At 42.1% G+C, this 17,173-nt stretch overlaps 1 protein-coding gene across 2 annotated transcripts in view; it reads right to left on the reverse strand.

Annotated features, from left to right (window-relative positions):
* Positions 1-17,173, reverse strand: part of UCK2 (uridine-cytidine kinase 2) — an 85,341-nt gene that overhangs the window by 23,967 nt on the left and 44,201 nt on the right. The window contains exon 2 of one of the 2 annotated variants that reach the window (XM_025397848.1): positions 2,490-2,728. The exons of the other annotated variant lie outside the window; for it this stretch is intronic. Coding sequence (XP_025253633.1) covers positions 2,490-2,507 — 18 coding nt within the window. The 5' untranslated portion in view covers positions 2,508-2,728. The remainder of the gene's footprint in view (positions 1-2,489; positions 2,729-17,173) is intronic. 2 annotated transcript variants of the gene reach the window in all.

The raw sequence follows: 17,173 nt of genomic DNA on the forward strand, positions 1-17,173 counted from the left end.
GGGGGGGGTGGAGAAATCAAAGGCTCTATGCAATTATAAACTATAAGTTTTTAAACATCTGTAGGCCCTCAATTTCCTTTTCCTCCCAGGCATCTATCTTAGGACGTTTCTTACGTCCTAAGGTTGTAGGAGGGTAAAGTCTACAGCCTTTATTAGTAGACAGAATTCCTCCTAGAATTCCAAAGAACAAAAACAACAAAGTGATCCATGAAGCCAAATATATATTATCTAGTTATTCAAATTGTGGTATTTTTATTTATACTTAAAACCCATAAAATGTTTTTAATGTAAATGGCAATCCCATCACCATCAAAAAAGCATGTTAAAAAGTTACACTACCTAATTTTGCAGATAAACAACTGTTTCCCTTAACCCAGCACAATTGAGGACAGAACCTGTACAATGGCCAGTAAAATGGGATAATGAACTACAGTAGGTGCAATTCTAGAAAATCAGCGTTCATCCCAATCCTTCATCAATGATACAGTATAACTGTGTTGACCCCCAGCTGCATGTCTCAGTCCCGTGTTTTCGAGGACCTGGCTGGTGACCCTTCCCTTCTACAAACACACCACCATTGCTGACAGTATAAATGATTACTTACTAGGCAGCAGGCCCTGCGCCAAACACTCCATTATGACCACCCTTAGAAGCCACATGTGCTCTCCTGCATGGATGAGGAAACCAAGTTAAAGTAACTTGGTTTCATAGAGTCCTGGCTCTTTACCTCAACCTTAGATGGTAAGAAGTCTCAAGGCAGAAGAAGCCCTTTTTCAGGAAGGACATAAATAAAATTGCACAACTAAGCAAAGAAACACCTGCCCTAGGTTAATCTAGATTTTTCAGGCATTTTCTTCCACCTGGGCCATGTTACAAATGGGCCCTAAAAAATCTGGATAACTGTTGAATCTGGCTGACAGGTCCCTAGGGTTTGGTTATATCATCCTCTCTATTATGTGTAGGTTTGAATTTTTACCTGGTAGGGAAGAAGGCAGAGAGGGAAGAAGGAATCCCACAAAGAGACTCTACTCTGCCCTGAATAAATGCTCTTTTGCTTACTTAATGCTCACCTCTGTATCTCTTTCACTATCATTTCTGTGTTCTCCTCTTGCCTAATCCTGCCCCTCTCTTCAAAAGGATGAAATTGAGCTCTGAAGTGTCATCTTGTTCCTTAAGAGTAATTTAGCTGGGCACAGTGGCGTGCACCTATAATCCCAGTGATTTGAGAGGCTAGGGCAGGAGGATCACTTGAGCCCAGGAGTTCAAGCCCAGGGTGGGCAACACTGTGAGACCCCACCTCTACAAAAATTCAAAAATTATCTAGGCATGATGTTTGTGCCTGTGGTCCCAGCTACGTGTGGCAGGCTAAAGCAGGAGGACTGCTTGAGCCCAGGAGATCAAGGCTGCAGTGAGCTATGATCATGCCACTGCACTTCAGCCTGGGCAACAAAGCAAGACTATGTGGCAGGCTAAAGCAGGAGGACTGCTTGAGCCCAGGAGATCAAGGCTGCAGTGAGCTATGATCATGCCACTGCACTTCAGCCTGGGCAACAAAGCAAGACTATCTCTAAAAAATAGGAGAGAAAAAAGAAAAGAGAAATAATCCACCAATAACCAGGGTTTGAGAAGGCAGGCAATCCTGAGCCTACAGAAATCTAAAACATGAAAGGGTACAACTGTTACAGTGGGCTAAGACTTAATCATTATACTAACAGTCACAAAAAGACAAATACCATACGATTCCACTATGTAAAGTAGTCAAATTCATAGAAACAGAAAGTTAAATGGCGGTTGCCAGGGGCTGAGGGGAGGGGAAAATGAAGAGTTGTTGAAAGGATATACTTTGTCTTATTCTGTTTTACACAATAAAAGGGTTCTGGAATTTGGCCATCCAATAATGTGAATATACTCAACACCACCGAGATGTACACGTAAAGATGGTTACGATGGTAAATTTTATGTTGTGTGTATTTTACCACAATTAAAAATTAGTATTACTATAATAAAAGCCCCATTTCTTTCTATATGCTTTTCTAGTACTTCAAAATGATCTCATTTGCATACCACAAGCTTATGTGATGGGAATTATTATCACACTCACACCACAGATGGCAAACATGGAGGCAAAGAGAGGTCGAATGGAGCCAGGATTCCCACTCCAGCAGTCCGTCTCCAGTGCCTAGACACTTAGTGGCTGCAGCTGCATGGCGCTGTCTCACAAGCAAACTGACACTGCCCATTGAGTGTGAGTTCAGCCTCGTTTTGTATAATATCTCTATATTTAGTGTAATGAATCCAGAATATATTCTGTCCCTGCCACTTCTAACACATTACTGAAATTGGAGTCAGGAGGGTTAAAGGTCTGCTAGGACTGTGGGCTGTCGTCCAAATACAAAGTTAGGCGAAGGTCAATACAAGGTATTTTCAGAAAGGAAAAAAAAAACCTATGGAAGAAATCAGTGCAGGTGATTCACAATTTCTTTACTTACATGGCATTCTGAAGACATTATCTCATTTAATTCTATTACAACGAAATATTACTTTGTCTTCTTTTTTCCTAATGAGGAAATTGAAGTTTAGAAAACTGATCCCATGAAATAATTTGCTCAGTCCCAAAGCTGAGTCTCAAACCACAGGTCTAACTCCAACTGCACAATTCTTTTCACGATTTCAGAACATAAGCCGCTTTGGCATCCACCCCAATGTTCTCCATAAACGTACTCTAACTCTGGAAAACAATGACAGGGGAAGGGAGACAGGGAGGGAACTGATGACAAATATAATACTGTTTTGTCCCACTGCATCACTAAAGTCAACATTTATGTTGAACTTCTAGAACTAAAGGCAGGCAAGTGATGTGCCTATTAAAAGGAAGCTAAAAGCCCACCAAGAAAACCTGTTCTAGAAATGTTTATTATGTTCAAAAGAATCCAGCTGTTAGGAGCCAGGGTCCACTAGACATGCTGAACAATGAACTCCTTTAGCAGAGACCTCCCATTTGGGAAGCCACAGTAGCAGTCAACAGCTTATCAACAGGCCCCTTCAGCTGGCAGTTTCCAAAAGGGCAGCTGTTGAGCCAGCACAGGTTCCTGTATTGCTACAGAAAGGATAGTTCTCTAAACTTGTTCTCACTCTGGAGGTGGCTATGACAGCCTAGACACAATCTTGCTATGCTAGTTCTAGTGTGTGTCTTCCAGGATCTAATCCATAAAATCCTCTTGTCCAGTTCCAAGACCACTGAGTGAGTAAAAGAAAACAAGCAGGGCAATCAGCTCTGACGCCTCTTTGTCATATATCCTCCACTACACTTCAGTGCTCAGAACCTGACATAGCCCAAGCCTGGACAGCTCAGAGCAGCGCAGCCCTCGGGAGGGCGTCAGGCTGGGTGTGTCCCTACAGGAACGGGCTGGCACATCTCACAGTCATCCTTACAGAAGAAGACCAGATAACTATGCTGCCCAACATTTTTGAATCCCATCAAGATGTCTGTTGTAACACTCTGGATGAGCTGCTTCAGAATCACAGGGAGGGCTGCTCAGAGGGAGGAAAACTTAGCAACCACAGCCAATCAGCTCCAGGTGAGGCACACTGATTAATCATTTCCTCCCTGCTTTCCAGGACGGGAAACATCACAGCAGAGAAGAATGCCCGAACGCCAGAAGCTTGGCTTCCTCAGGCAGGAAGACCCCATCTAGCTCCTTGGCTCTGGGACTATGTGTGGGTCACATCAATTACTCTTGGCAGTAGCTTTCCCTGTCACTATCATTAAGTAAGTATCACCACTAGCTTATATGGTATCCATCTCAAAGGAAGAAACCATCGCGGCCCCCAGACATTACATCACTCCTTTGTGGGTAGGGGTTGCTCCCCACAAGGCTCAGAAGCTCTAATTTACAAGCATTAGAAAACCAAAGCACCAGTAATTTGCCCTGGTTTAAAACTAAGAACAAGGTTCAAACCTGCTGGCTCAACTTCCAATTCAACTGGTTAAGTGGCACAATAGAGAGATGTCACTCAAATGCTTCCCCAGAATATCTGCAAGGCCATCTATTCTCCCCCCCTCCCCGCCACCGCCCCCCACCCCGGCAGAAAGATTTATTGTGAAAAGCAAAAGAACAAAGCTTCCACAGCGTGTAAGGGGACCCAAGTGGGCTGCCCTAGGCCATCGATTCTTGAAGTCACGGATGGCCCTAGAACCCATGCATTGCTGACTAGGAGCTCCTAGCTACAATATAATCACCACCACCCACCCACCCCATCACGTACAGGATCTAAATTAGAAACTCACTAAATTACTAATAAGGCTCTCTCGCCAGTACCAAAAAGCAGCCATGGGTCAATCAAATAACCGAAGAGCTTTTGGAGCATAAGGACCAAGAGTGTAATTAAGTTTTTCTTCTCAGGCACCTGGGGTGGGGGGTGGGGGTGTGTCTCCCAAATGTCTGTTAAACAGAAATGTCCAAATTTATCAGAAGTCTTTTTTGAAGTTGTGTGATCTTAGCTCACTGCAACCTCAAACTCCTGGGCTCGAGCCATCGGTCCTTGAATTTTAGCTGGGCACAGAAAATGCATTTTCAGCCGCCTTTGCAGTTCCTCATGACTATGCAACTGTTGCCTTTTTGACATTCTTTCCTGTTGACTAAAATGAAGACTTGATAGCTGAAGCTCAAGCAGCCACCTTGCAGCATTGCTATCATGCTAAGGACTGGAGAGCAGCTAAATAAAAGCCCAAGATTCAAACAATTAGAGCTGAGAGCCATTAAGAGTGAGTGCTTCACACCTCTAATCCCAGCACTTTGAGAGGCCGAGACAGGCGGATCACGAGGTCAAGAGATCGAGACCATCCTGGCCAACATAGTGAAACCCCATCTCTACTAAAAATACAAAAAATTAGCTGGGCGTGGTGGCATGTGCCTGTAGTCCCAACTACTTGGGAGGCCGAGGCAGGAGGATCGCTTGAACCCGGGAGGCAGAGGTTACAGTGAGCTGAGATCGCGCCACTGCACTCCAGCCTGGTGACAGAGCGAGACTCCGTCTCAAAAAAAAAAAAGAGTGAGTGCTAAGGTCTAAATGTGTCCCCCCCAAAATTCACATGCTGAAATGCTGAAACTTAACTGCTGATGTGATTGTACTAGAAGGTGGGCCTTTAGGAGGTGATGAGGCCCCTTATGAAAGGGCTTGAGGGAGTGGATTCATTCTCTTCTGCTCTTCTGCCATGTGAGGACACTGCATTAGTCCCCTCCAGAGGATTCAGCAACCAGGTGCATCCTTGGAAGCAGACAGCAGCCCTCACCAGACACCAACCCTGCCACTACCTTGATGTTGGACTTCCCAGCCTCCGGAATTGTGAGAAATAAATTTCTGTTCTTCATGAATTACACAGTATCAGGTATTTTGTTACAGCAGCACAAACATTCTGAAAGAATGAGGTAGACTATCTTTACACCCTGTTTTAGAAGTTTTCTGTCACTTTCAACAGAAGTGATACTAATACCGATGTCAACACCCACATAACCAGCACTCCTTAGTACATGGCTCTTGGTAGAAACATTCTCTGGAAAGCTGAGGAAATCCTTTGTCCTGGTCTATCAGGCTGCCTTAATTATCCCAGGAACCACAAGTAACTTATCAGCCAAGCCATTTCCATGTGAGTTTTAAAGGGTAGGGTGATGAACATTCGCCTGAACCAGTGTCCCCAGACCACTGGGCACTCTGTCATCTGCCTACCTCCAGATATTTACCCAGAGGTGTATCTTCCCCCTTTCAGCACCTGTTTGTGCCACAGACCAAGCTCTCCATAGAGAAAAGTAGTACCCAGGAGAGGGAAACCCAAAAGGCTATTAACAGTAGAAGACGAAGATTCCCCACAACAGAAGCTCCCAGTTTTAACTCCTGATCCATCTGCTGGTGCAGCAAAGGTAGTCCAGCCTAGAAAGACGCAGATGTTAGACTGCGTCTGAGAAATCTTCTGGTTGATCAACAGTCACCAACATAAACGGGTTCCTAGGACTTTTCCCTAAAGTGCCAATCTCATTAAGCTCTATTACTAGAAAAGACATTTGAAAAATTCACTTCTGGGTTTATGTAATTACATGTTTGGCTCTGCTCTTTAGACTCACCAGCACTTGGAAATTAAGTGGTTCAAAATTAACTGAGTGATGACAATAATAGCTAACACACAAAACATGCTATATGCCAGGAACTATTCTAAGGGCTTCATATATACTTGGTTATATTTAATCCTCAAATCAACTCTATGAAGTGGGTATTCTTATTATCCCTATTTTACATAAGAAGAAACTGAGTCAGAGAAGCAGATTAAGTGACTCGGACCAAAGTCAAACGTCTGAAAAACAGTGGAGCCTGTCTTCAAAGTCAGGTGGGCTGGCTTCAGGACGCGTGCTCTTCGCCACCACACAACTGCTTTGGCTTGTCTTGCCACCTCATCAGAAGGGGATGGAAATCTTCTGATGAGAAAAGAGCCACAATAACCCTACAAGCAGGGGTGTAGTGCCAACATGTGTATACTGAATACACTGGAACCACCAGGAGCAAAACATTCTCAGCAAGGCTCTGTAATTTACTCCCTGAGGGGCTCTGCAAAGCACATGTTTGTTGGACTTTCTTAGAAGTTGATTTTTCTGATAAATATTTCATCAAGAAAAGAGAAAGGTAGGTCACTTCTGATCCCCTACAGCTCATCCTTTGGTTGAAAATGGTGTCTAAGGCCGGGCGCGGTGGCTCAAGCCTGTAATCCCAGCACTTTGGGAGGCCGAGACGGGCGGATCACGAAGTCAGGAGATCGAGACCATCCTGGCTAACATGGTGAAACCCCGTCTCTACTAAAAAAATACAAAAAAAAACTAGCCGGGCGAGGTGACGGGCGCCTGTAGTCCCAGCTACTTGGGAGGCTGAGGCAGGAGAATGGCGTAAACCCGGGAGGCGGAGCTTGCAGTGAGCTGAGATCCGGCCACTGTACTCCAGCCCCGGCGACAGAGCAAGACTCCGTCTCAAAAAAAAAAAAAAAAAAGAAAGAAAGAAAATGGTGTCTAAGTCCATGCTTAAGGGGGTTGGGATTAATCCTCTGGGAAACACATGAGCCCACGTGGGTGCTTTCGGGAGCAGAAATGAGGAGACCAACTATTTAAAACTTTACCACGTCAAAACTGGTACACTCATGCCGGCTGTTGTGCTGTGAGCTGGTAAACCCATTTTAAAAAGCACTAGAGTAAGAATCAACATGTCTACCCTCTTGCCAAGTAACAAACTTACAGTGAAATTGATCAAGATAGGGGGAAAAAAAACACCCTGAGTAAATAAATAAATATGAGGACAGGGGATAATGGAGAATATAGTACAAATACTCTGACTATAACCACGTAAAAGGTATAGGTAAACATGACGGAGAAAATCTGGAAGGCAAATTGGCCAAAAATGAGAACTACGGTTCTTCTACATCATCTTTTTTTTTTTTTTTTTTTTAAATTTTATTGAGACGGAGTCTCACTCTGTCACCAGGCTGGAGTATAGTGGAGTGATCTCAGCTCACTGCAACCTCCGCCTCCCAGGTTCAAACAATTCGTCTGCCTTAACGAGTAGCTAGGACTATAGGTGTGCTCCACTACACTCAGCAAATTTTTTGCATTTTTAGTAGAGATGGGGTTTCAACATATTAGCCAGGCTGGTCTCGAACTCCTGACCCAAAGTGATCCACATGCCTCGGCCTCCCATAGTGCTGGGAGCACGCCTAGCCTGCTACATCATCTTAAACAAAAAGGCAAAGAGGTGTCTACACGGCTCATGTGAGACCAAGTTCTACGCTCACCCAGAGCCTGGTTAACAGCTACCACCAAGCAAAGACAAAATAGGGCTATGCTTGAGATTCAAGGGGCAATGTATCCCTTGCAATTGAATTAAAATTATTCCATAAAGAATAGTAATTAATTTCAGTCTTTATGCTAAGGCTGAATATGGAATCTATGGATCCTACTTTGTACTTGTCCCCACAGGACAAACACAAAAGGCATCTCACTCACTCACACACACACGCGCGTGCGCGTGCGCACGCACCAAAAAAACCTGAATAGATCCAGGCTTGTTGCTAACTTTGGTGAACTGCCGCTTACGATGCCCTCTCCAAGAGGTAGAAACAAAGAGGAGACCTGCTGGAAGATTAATTATTACTGACTTGTGGGTGCAAGTGAGGCTGGGTCTATTTCTTTCCCCTTTTACTTGAGCGTTAAGAGGCAAATTGGGATAGTGAAAAACAACAAACTGGGCCCCTTATCCTGGGTAACACACCAAAACCCACCCACTTGCTAGGGACTGGTCTACTGAGCAAAGATAATACGCTTATTACAGAAATTATGAACTGAAAGAAAGAACTGAAGTCCTTGGGTATGAGACACAAAACGAAAGCTGACTTTCCTCCATCTTTAAAAAACTGAATAGATCAAGAGAGCACAATGTGCCAGTTGGATCCTCCGCTGAATCTTTCCAAATTGCAGGCCACACATGAGTAAACATTTAATGTGGATGTAACAGCACAACAGTGCTTTGTTGTACAAAGTATATTTTAGTTAACTCCTCCATGCAGTAATGCTTATCCAAACTGGAAAATCAGAAATCAAACTGTCTAGTTATCAAGATTTTTTAAAATTTCTTCTTAATTTCTCCTCCAGCACCCACATCTAATGCCCAAATACAGAGCAACAGGGGAAGGAAAGAGAAAGCAATGCCAAGCACCCACTTCCCTTCCTTTTTGAGAGTCTCTTTCACATCTTTGAAAACCAATCTTATTCTTTATTCCTCATAGCATTTGAAGAAAGGGGTTCAAGTCCCCTATTGGCTGTCTCAATTCCCTCGACTGTTCCTTTCTAAATTTTGCTGAATTCGTCATTCATCACCACCATCTCCGGGGCCCCAAAACTCCAAGAATCAAAAAAGAGAAAAAAAAAGAACTCCCAAAGCCACACAGACCATGTTACTGTACAAGGAGGAGTAAGTTCATCACACTGAAAGTCATCATAAATTTTCAGGGCTAATCTACTACTGACAAAATAATAATAATAAATAATAAAAAGCAAATGTCCTTTGAATATAATGATTTTCTTTTATTAATTTGTGAAACTGACACAATAATCAGTAGATATGGGCCAAACTCTTATTTCAGACCCACACAAATATAAGTAACTGATATGACAAAGATGCCAATGCAATTCAGTGGAGGAAGGACAGCCTTTTCAAGAAATGGTGCTGAAGCAACTGAATGGATATCCATTGACCAAAAAAATGAACCTCAACCCAGGCATGGTGGTCTGCTCTGCAAAAGACCCTGCCAAGAGAATGACAACAAGCTACAGTCTGGAAGAATAATTTGCAAAAGGCATGCCTGAAAGAGGATGTTATCCAAAATATACCAAAAAATAACAACACAAAACTGTTAAAATTCAACAGTAAGAAACAAACCTGACAAAAAATGGTCTAAAGACCTTAACAGACACTTCACCAAAGAAGACATATAGATGACATATAAGCATATGAAGAGATGTTCCACATCTATTGTCATCAGGGAAATGCAAATTAAAACAAGGTACCACTACATACCTATTAAAATGGACAAAATGTAGAACACTGACAACACCAAGTGCTGACAAGGATGTGGAGCAACAGGAACTCTCACTCATTGCTGGTAGGACTGCAAAATGGTATAGCCACTTTGGAAGACAATTTGGCAGTTTCCCATAAAACTAAACAGTCTTACCATACAATCCAGCACCCATGTTCCTTGGTATTACCCAAAGGAGTTTAAAATGTATGTTCACACAAAAACCTGCACATGGTATTTAAGAAGCTTTATTCATAATTGCCAAAACTTGGAAGCAAGCAACCAAGATGTACTAAAGTGGGTAAATGAGTAAACTGTGGTACAGCTAGACAATGTAATGTGATTCAGTGCCAAAAAGAAATGAGCTGGCAGCGGACGTGGTGGCTGACGCCTGTAATCCTAGTATTTTGGGAGGCCGAGGCATGCGGATCATGAGGTTAGGAGATCGAGACCACCCTGGCCAACATGGTGAAACCCTGTCTCAACTAAAAATACAAAAATTAGCTGGGTGTAATGGCACATGCCTGCAGTCCCAGCTACTCGGGAGGCTGAGGCAGGAGAATCAGTTGAACCCGGGAGGTGGAGGCTGCAGTGAGCCGAGATCGCACCATTACACTCCAGCCCAGGTGGCAGAGCGAGACTCTGTCTCAAAAAAAGAAAAAAAGAAAAAAAAGAAATGAGCTGGCAAGCCATGAAAAGACATTGAGAAACCTTAAATGCATATTGCTAAGTGAAAAAAGCTAATCTGAAAAGGTCACATACTTTATGATTTCAACTACAGTATACGACATTCTAAAAAAGGTAAAACTATAAGGACAACAATGAGATCAGTGGTTGCCAGGGGTTAGGGGAAAGGCAGGGATGTATAGGCAGAGCACAGAGGATTTTTTTAGGGCAGTGAAACTATTCTGTATGATGCTATAATGGTGGATAACATGTTGTTATACATTTGTCAAACCTACTGAATGTACAACACCAAGAGTCAACCCTAATGTCAACTATGAACTTGTTGATAAGGATGTGATAATGTAGGTTCATGACCAGGACCAACATACTTCTCTGATGGGGGGTTTGTTGATAATGGGGGAGGTTGTGCATGTGTCAGGCCAAGGGGAATCAGAGAAATCTCTATCTTTTACCCAATTTTGCTAGGAACCTAAAACTGCTCTTTAAAAAAGCATACTAAAAAAATAACAAACATGCAACTAAACTACCACATGATCCAGCAATTGTACTCATCCCACAGAAATGAAAACACAGTCACACAAAAATATATACACAAATGTTCACATAAGCTTTGTTAGAGCCAAAAATTAGAAACCACCCAGATGGCCTTCATTAGGCCAATGGTTAAACTATGGTATATCCATATGATGGACTATTACTCAGCAATAAAAAGGAACAACTGCTGATACACAACAACCTGCAGGAATCTCCAGAGAACTGTGCTGAGTAAAAAAAGGCAATTCCAAAAGGTTACACACAGTATGGCTATATTTATATAAAATTGTGGAACAGATTCGTGGTGGACCAGGGTTAGGGACAGGGAGCAGCGGAGGGGCAGGAAATCCAGGGCAGGTAATAAACAGCAAAACAGCAGCAGTGATGGAAATGTTCTGTATCTTCACTGTGTCAATGTCAACATCCTGGTGTCTTTTGTAACATGGGATCTCTCTGTATTATTTCTTACAAGTGTTTGTGAACCTACAACTATCTCAAAACAAAATGTTTATCTAAAAAAAAGATTAGCAACCATCCATCTCCTGCCATTTGTCTTTTTATTTACCCCAGAAATTAAGTCTCTCACTTTTCAAAATTCTTAATTTTTCCTCACAAAGCAGTGTTAATAATTAATTGGGATGAGGTGAACGTATTCTGCACACAGTACAAATTTTGGGGGGCCAGTGGACAAGCTATAAGTGGGTTACATTGTTGCCCCCCAAAATATACAATCATGTTCTAACTCCCCCAACCTCAAAATGTGACCTTATTTGGAAAAAAGGTCTTTGCATATGTAATTAAGTTAAAGATTGTGCGATGAGATCATCCTGAATCAGAGTGGGCCCTAAACCCAATGACACATGTCCTTCTAAGAAACAGAAAAGGTGAAGACAGAGAGACACGAGGGAAAGCCATGTAAAGGTGAAAGTAGAGACTGGCGTGATGCAAGGAATAGCAGCAGAAGCTGGGAGACAGGATGGAGGCATGTGTCTCCTTCACATCTTCCAGAAGAGATCAATGCTGTCCACACCTAAATTTCAGTCTTACAGCCTCCAGCACTGTAAGAGAATGAATTTCTGTCATTTTAAGCCATCGAGATTGTAGTAACTTGTTACTATAGCCATAGAAAACTAATACACTTGTCACTTTTTTAATGGGTATATTCAATTTCTTTTTTTTAAATCACAGAGGATGTGAGTACTTTCTTCAAATTTTATTTATGTACACTCTGTACATACATTGTTTTTATCTCCTTGCAGAGGATGTATGTCATAAAGATGCATCATTCCATTTTACAAACTTGTCCTGCAGAATTTTTCCTGGTGTGTTCTGTTTGCTCTAATGGTAAACCGCTGCTGTCTGGAATATAGGCGTGTCTACCTCATCAAATATCCTGGTTAATAATTCATCATACTTACTAAATACTCAACTGAGAAGTAAAACTATACTGAGCACAGGACTTAATCTACTGTTTCCTTGGTGACTAAGAAGTCACTTCCAGATCCAGTGGTGTGCTTCAGGGTCTTCAAAATGAGTAGCAATTATTAGGCTGCAGATGTGTGAAATTGCCATTTAAGAGAGGTGTTGTGTTTCCATAGAGATGCCCAATAAACTTCTGGGCAAGATGGATTTCAAGAAGCAAGACGGATGAAAACTACCCACCTACTACAATGTTCTAAAAAGCAAAATATAGGTCCTTGTGGTGTTATGATTTATAATGGTTTTCAACCACGGTTCCTGGTTCATAACTCCCACAGCCCTTGTTACAGTCTTTTGTGGTACTGTTGGGTGTGTTAGGCCTCAGGAAACAGAATCTCTTTCCTGCCTTCCTTTCACTTGGCACGAGGCAGGAATCTAATCTTTCCGCACCTTTCAGATTGTGGGTCTCAAACCCTCCCCTGAGAGGGCTGAGCATTGTAGGAAGGAACGCTTTCAAAAACTCCAAGAGGGCTGGGTGCAGGGAGTTTCCGGGGAGCTGAATGCCTGGGGGTTCCTGGAGGGTGGCACACCAGGGAGGGGCTGGAAACTCCACACCTCTTTCCCCAGGCCTTGCCCTATGCGTCTCCTTCCTCTGTGTCCTTTGCAAAATATCCTTTATAATAAACCAGTAAACATACGTGTTTCCCTGAGTTCTGTGAGCCACTCCAGCAAATTAATCAAACCCAAAGAGGGGGTAGGTTATGGGAATCCCAACCTGAAGTCAGAAGTTCCAGAAGCTCAGGTTTGCATGTCTACAGGGGGCACGGGCAGTCTTAGAGACTTGAGTGTCCGACCTGTGGGATTTGACACTCTCCAGGTAAATAGTGTAGCAAGTAAATTGGAGGACACTCAACTGGTGTCTGTGCCTAGCTGTGGGAGGAAATCCCCCCTCTCTCACCACAATTGGCCACAGAAGTCTTCTGTGTTAACTGTTGTGGTGTGAGAGTAGAGGAAAAACGTGGTTTCAGAGAGTTTCCCTACATAGCCCTTTACAGTCAGGCTGAGCAGGGCACACAGGACCTGGCTTGATTCTTGACTCTACCACACTAGTGATATCTCGGGCAACTCAACCTCTTAGAATACTGGCATCCTTGTTTTAAACTGCAGGTAACCATATCCACTCCACAAATGGGCCGTAAGTGTTAATAAGCTACATGCCTAAGATAGTGGCTAGCACAAACTATATGTTCAATAAAAATTATTATCTTCTTTAAGATCCACCAAATTTTCATTTAGACAAATCTTTCCAGGAAATTCCATTAAGAAGCTTTTTTTTTTTTGGTAACTCAGTTGAAAACTTCATCACTGATTCATTCCCATTAGTTTTATTTTCTTCACATCTATAAAACAGCACAAAACTACATTATCATACTATTAAACCACACTACACAATTAAAACAACACACTAGTGGTTATATATTATGTTCCAGGAAAGAAAGAAAAAGCACCCATTTCCTTAGAGTTGGTGTTCTTGCCACGGCCACCTAAGAAAACACCAGGGCAAAGGACGGCACCCTCTCCTAGCATGCCCAAGCTTGCAACTGCAAGGCCTTTCATGTCCTTGGTAAAAAAAGAAAAAAAAAAAATCTTCCATTTTAACAACGTATAGATGGAAGAAAAGGAATTCTTATGTAAAAAAAAAAAAAAAAATCTTTCTGTTGTATGGCAGAGGCACCTGATAGCCATAACTGAAGCATATCCTAAGAATGAGTAGAGTGTTGGTTTGGAGCGCCAGGCTGAGAAATCCGAGAGTGGCCAACCTGGAGATTCATTCTTTATCTATTAAAGACATCCAAACCCCTGGCCTATCCCTTTTAATGCAGGGGATGGAGACCCTTTGTTTTGGGAGGCTGCCAGGTGGAGGATGCTAAACGAAAATGCTATATACTCTACATGTTTTTTACAAAAGGTAGCAGCATGCTTCCTGCCAAGCCCATCGTCACTGGACAGCTCTGTATGTGAGTCCCCCAGATAAACCCTATTTCTCGTTCGGTATTTCCAGGTCTTTTCTTCAGTCTCTCAAACACGGTGTCATCCCTACTGGAGTCAACAGGGGTCCAGCATAATATCTATAAACAATCAAATCACAAAGCATTCCCTCAAGAAGCAGGCTGGGTGGTCCAGGAAATGGCCCAGGTTATTGTGGAGCACAGAGAATCAGTGCTTATGAAGGCAGAATCAAGTTTCCATCTACCGTTGTCTCTTTTGTTTTTAAAATAAAAGTAGTAGAGAAGTAAATTCATAAAATAGAAGGTTGTCCTCAGAGGATGGGATGCATTAAATTAAGGTTATGGAGGACTGCAATTACTGGTAATGATAAGGTCTAAGGTACAGAGAGATACTGGCTAAAGTCGATTACCTATGTTTACACTGAAATTGCCAAGAACTAAAGGAAGGAATGATATTGGAAAGAAAGAGACAGTAAGGTAGGAGATAAAATCACAGAGAAATAGCTCAGGAGTAGTGAGTGGCTCTGGTAATGTGACATCCAAAGCTGGGGTTTTAGGCGGGAGGAAGGGAGGGAGAATGGTCTGAAAGAAATAGGAAGTAAGAAGGAAGCACCACCTCCCACCTCTAGGCACTAAGGCCCAAATATAAGCAGCATGTGGGAAAAGCTTCTCCGAAGCCTGGCAGGTAAAACAGGGAAATCAGGAAAGAGTAAGTTTTTGACAGAAAAGGTAAAGGACACTCAAAAGAAAGGGTTGAGAATACGGAAGTTTTACTGATGATGAACCAAGACAGCCCAATGGGAGAAAGGGTTTTCACACTGCAGGAAGTGAAAAAAGAGAAGGTCAGGAAAATATAAAGAATTACACAGAAATGGGAAGCTTCACTTTTTCTCATTATTAAAAAATGAACGTAACAATTGCTTTCTAAAAAGTACAAGTAAAAGAAAGAAAGAAATGATTGGCTAAGTCCTACTGCTAGAAATAAATGTAGCTACCATTCTGGCAAGCAATTTTCCATGTTTATATGGATGGGTGGTAGCTTGTCTCCAAGATGGTGGCCATCAGTTTCTTCCCGCCCTGTGTGGGAAAGATACTCCTCTAGTAAGGGGTGAAGTATATTCAGTCAATTGTATACTGACTTCTTTTAAGATAATTACATTTTATTTTTATCTCTCTATTTTCTATCTCAGAATTCTATAATCTGTCCCTTCTTCATTATTAAATCTTGGCAACCTAAAACCAGACATGAAATTCTGGGGTTTTTTTTTGTTTTCTTTTCTGTGTTTGTTGGTGTGTTTTTTGGTAGTTCCTACCCTGGTCTTTCTACTTACTTTACTTTTTATAATTAACATTGCGCTGAATAAATATCTTACGCTACTTCTCTCGACTGCCCTTTTCAAGGAGGTTGGTTTCTGCATCTCCAACATGATGCAAAATTCACAAGGTACAAAATAGTATAAGGCACAAAGCCTGTCTCCTTCCTACTCTATCTCCCAGGTGGATTGCTGATCACTTCTCTGGCAGCTACTGTTTTCAGTTTCACGTACATCCCTTCAGAGACAGTCCCTACATATAAAACCACGTGTGAATGAATTTTTTCAAACACAGACACTAATACATGCTGTCTGCACCTTCATTCACTTATGTATCTCAAAGATTTTCCTGTCAATACTTTTAAGACTGCTTCCTTTTCAAGGGCTTCAACGTATTCCATTATATGAAGGAACTGTAGCTAGTCCTCCATTGACAGACATAAATTATGTCTCAACTTTTTCTAAAATGAACTTAATGTATGGACATACATACATATTTGTAGAATAGATTTCCAGTAGTGGATTTGCTAGGGCAAAGAATCTGCATTTTTTAAAATTTCCATACATATGCCCAGCTAGCCCCCACCATCGATTTATATATACTGTACTACTTCCCCCTTACTCTTAACGATATCTAACCTTTGGTCTGTTTAATTTGCCTTCCTATTTTAAGTGAGGGTAAACATCTTTTATATGCCTAAAAGATGGCCAGGCACGGTGGCTCACACCTGTAATCCCAGCACTTTGAGAGGCCAAGGCGGGCAGATCACTTGAGGTCAGGAATTCAAGACCAGTCTGGCCAACATGGCAAAACCCCGTCTCTACTAAAACTACAAAAATTAGCTGGGCATAGTGGCACACACCTATGATCCCAGCTATTTTGGAGGCTGAAGCAGGAGAATCGCTTGAACCTAGGAGGTGGAGTTTGCAGTGAGCTGAGATTGCACCACTATACTCCAGCCTTTGTGACAAGAGCAAGACCCTGTCTCAAAGAAATAAAAATAAAAAATAAGTAAACTGGCTAGAGCAGCTGGCAAAAAGAGAGAGAGAAAAAAAAGATTATGTATATGCCTAAAAGGCTTCTGTTCTTCTGGAACTGGTTTGTTGATATCCTATCTGCACTTGTCTGTTGAGTTATTGATCTTTTATTTCCTATTGATTTATAAAAGCTCTTTATATATTAAGAAAACTGGCCATTTCTCATTTGTATCACAAATTCTTTCTAGTTAGCTGTCTTTTTATGTAGTGTTTTGCAAAGAAATTTCTTATTGATACAGTTAAACTGATTAACCTAAACTGATTTTATCATGTTATATTCAGAAACAATTTCCTCGCCCAAAGACTTTTTTTTTTTAACTTCCCTATGTTATCTCAATGTCATGTCTTCCTTACTCCTTGGTGGCTCACTTAGGGTTTCTTTGCCTTCAGCTCCCAAAATTCCAAACACATCAAAGGCAGACCACAAGAGGGCACCAATCCAGCAACTCCTTGAACCCTGAAAAGGCAGGCCAGGCTGACACCCGGAGAGCACAGAGGGCAAATAACCGAAAAGGAAATGAGATCTAACAGAGTGGGTTGTAAGGGACTTCCTGTGCATATACAGA

This window comes from Theropithecus gelada, chromosome 1 (assembly GCF_003255815.1).
Source record: "Theropithecus gelada isolate Dixy chromosome 1, Tgel_1.0, whole genome shotgun sequence".
Lineage (NCBI taxonomy): Eukaryota > Metazoa > Chordata > Mammalia > Primates > Cercopithecidae > Theropithecus > Theropithecus gelada.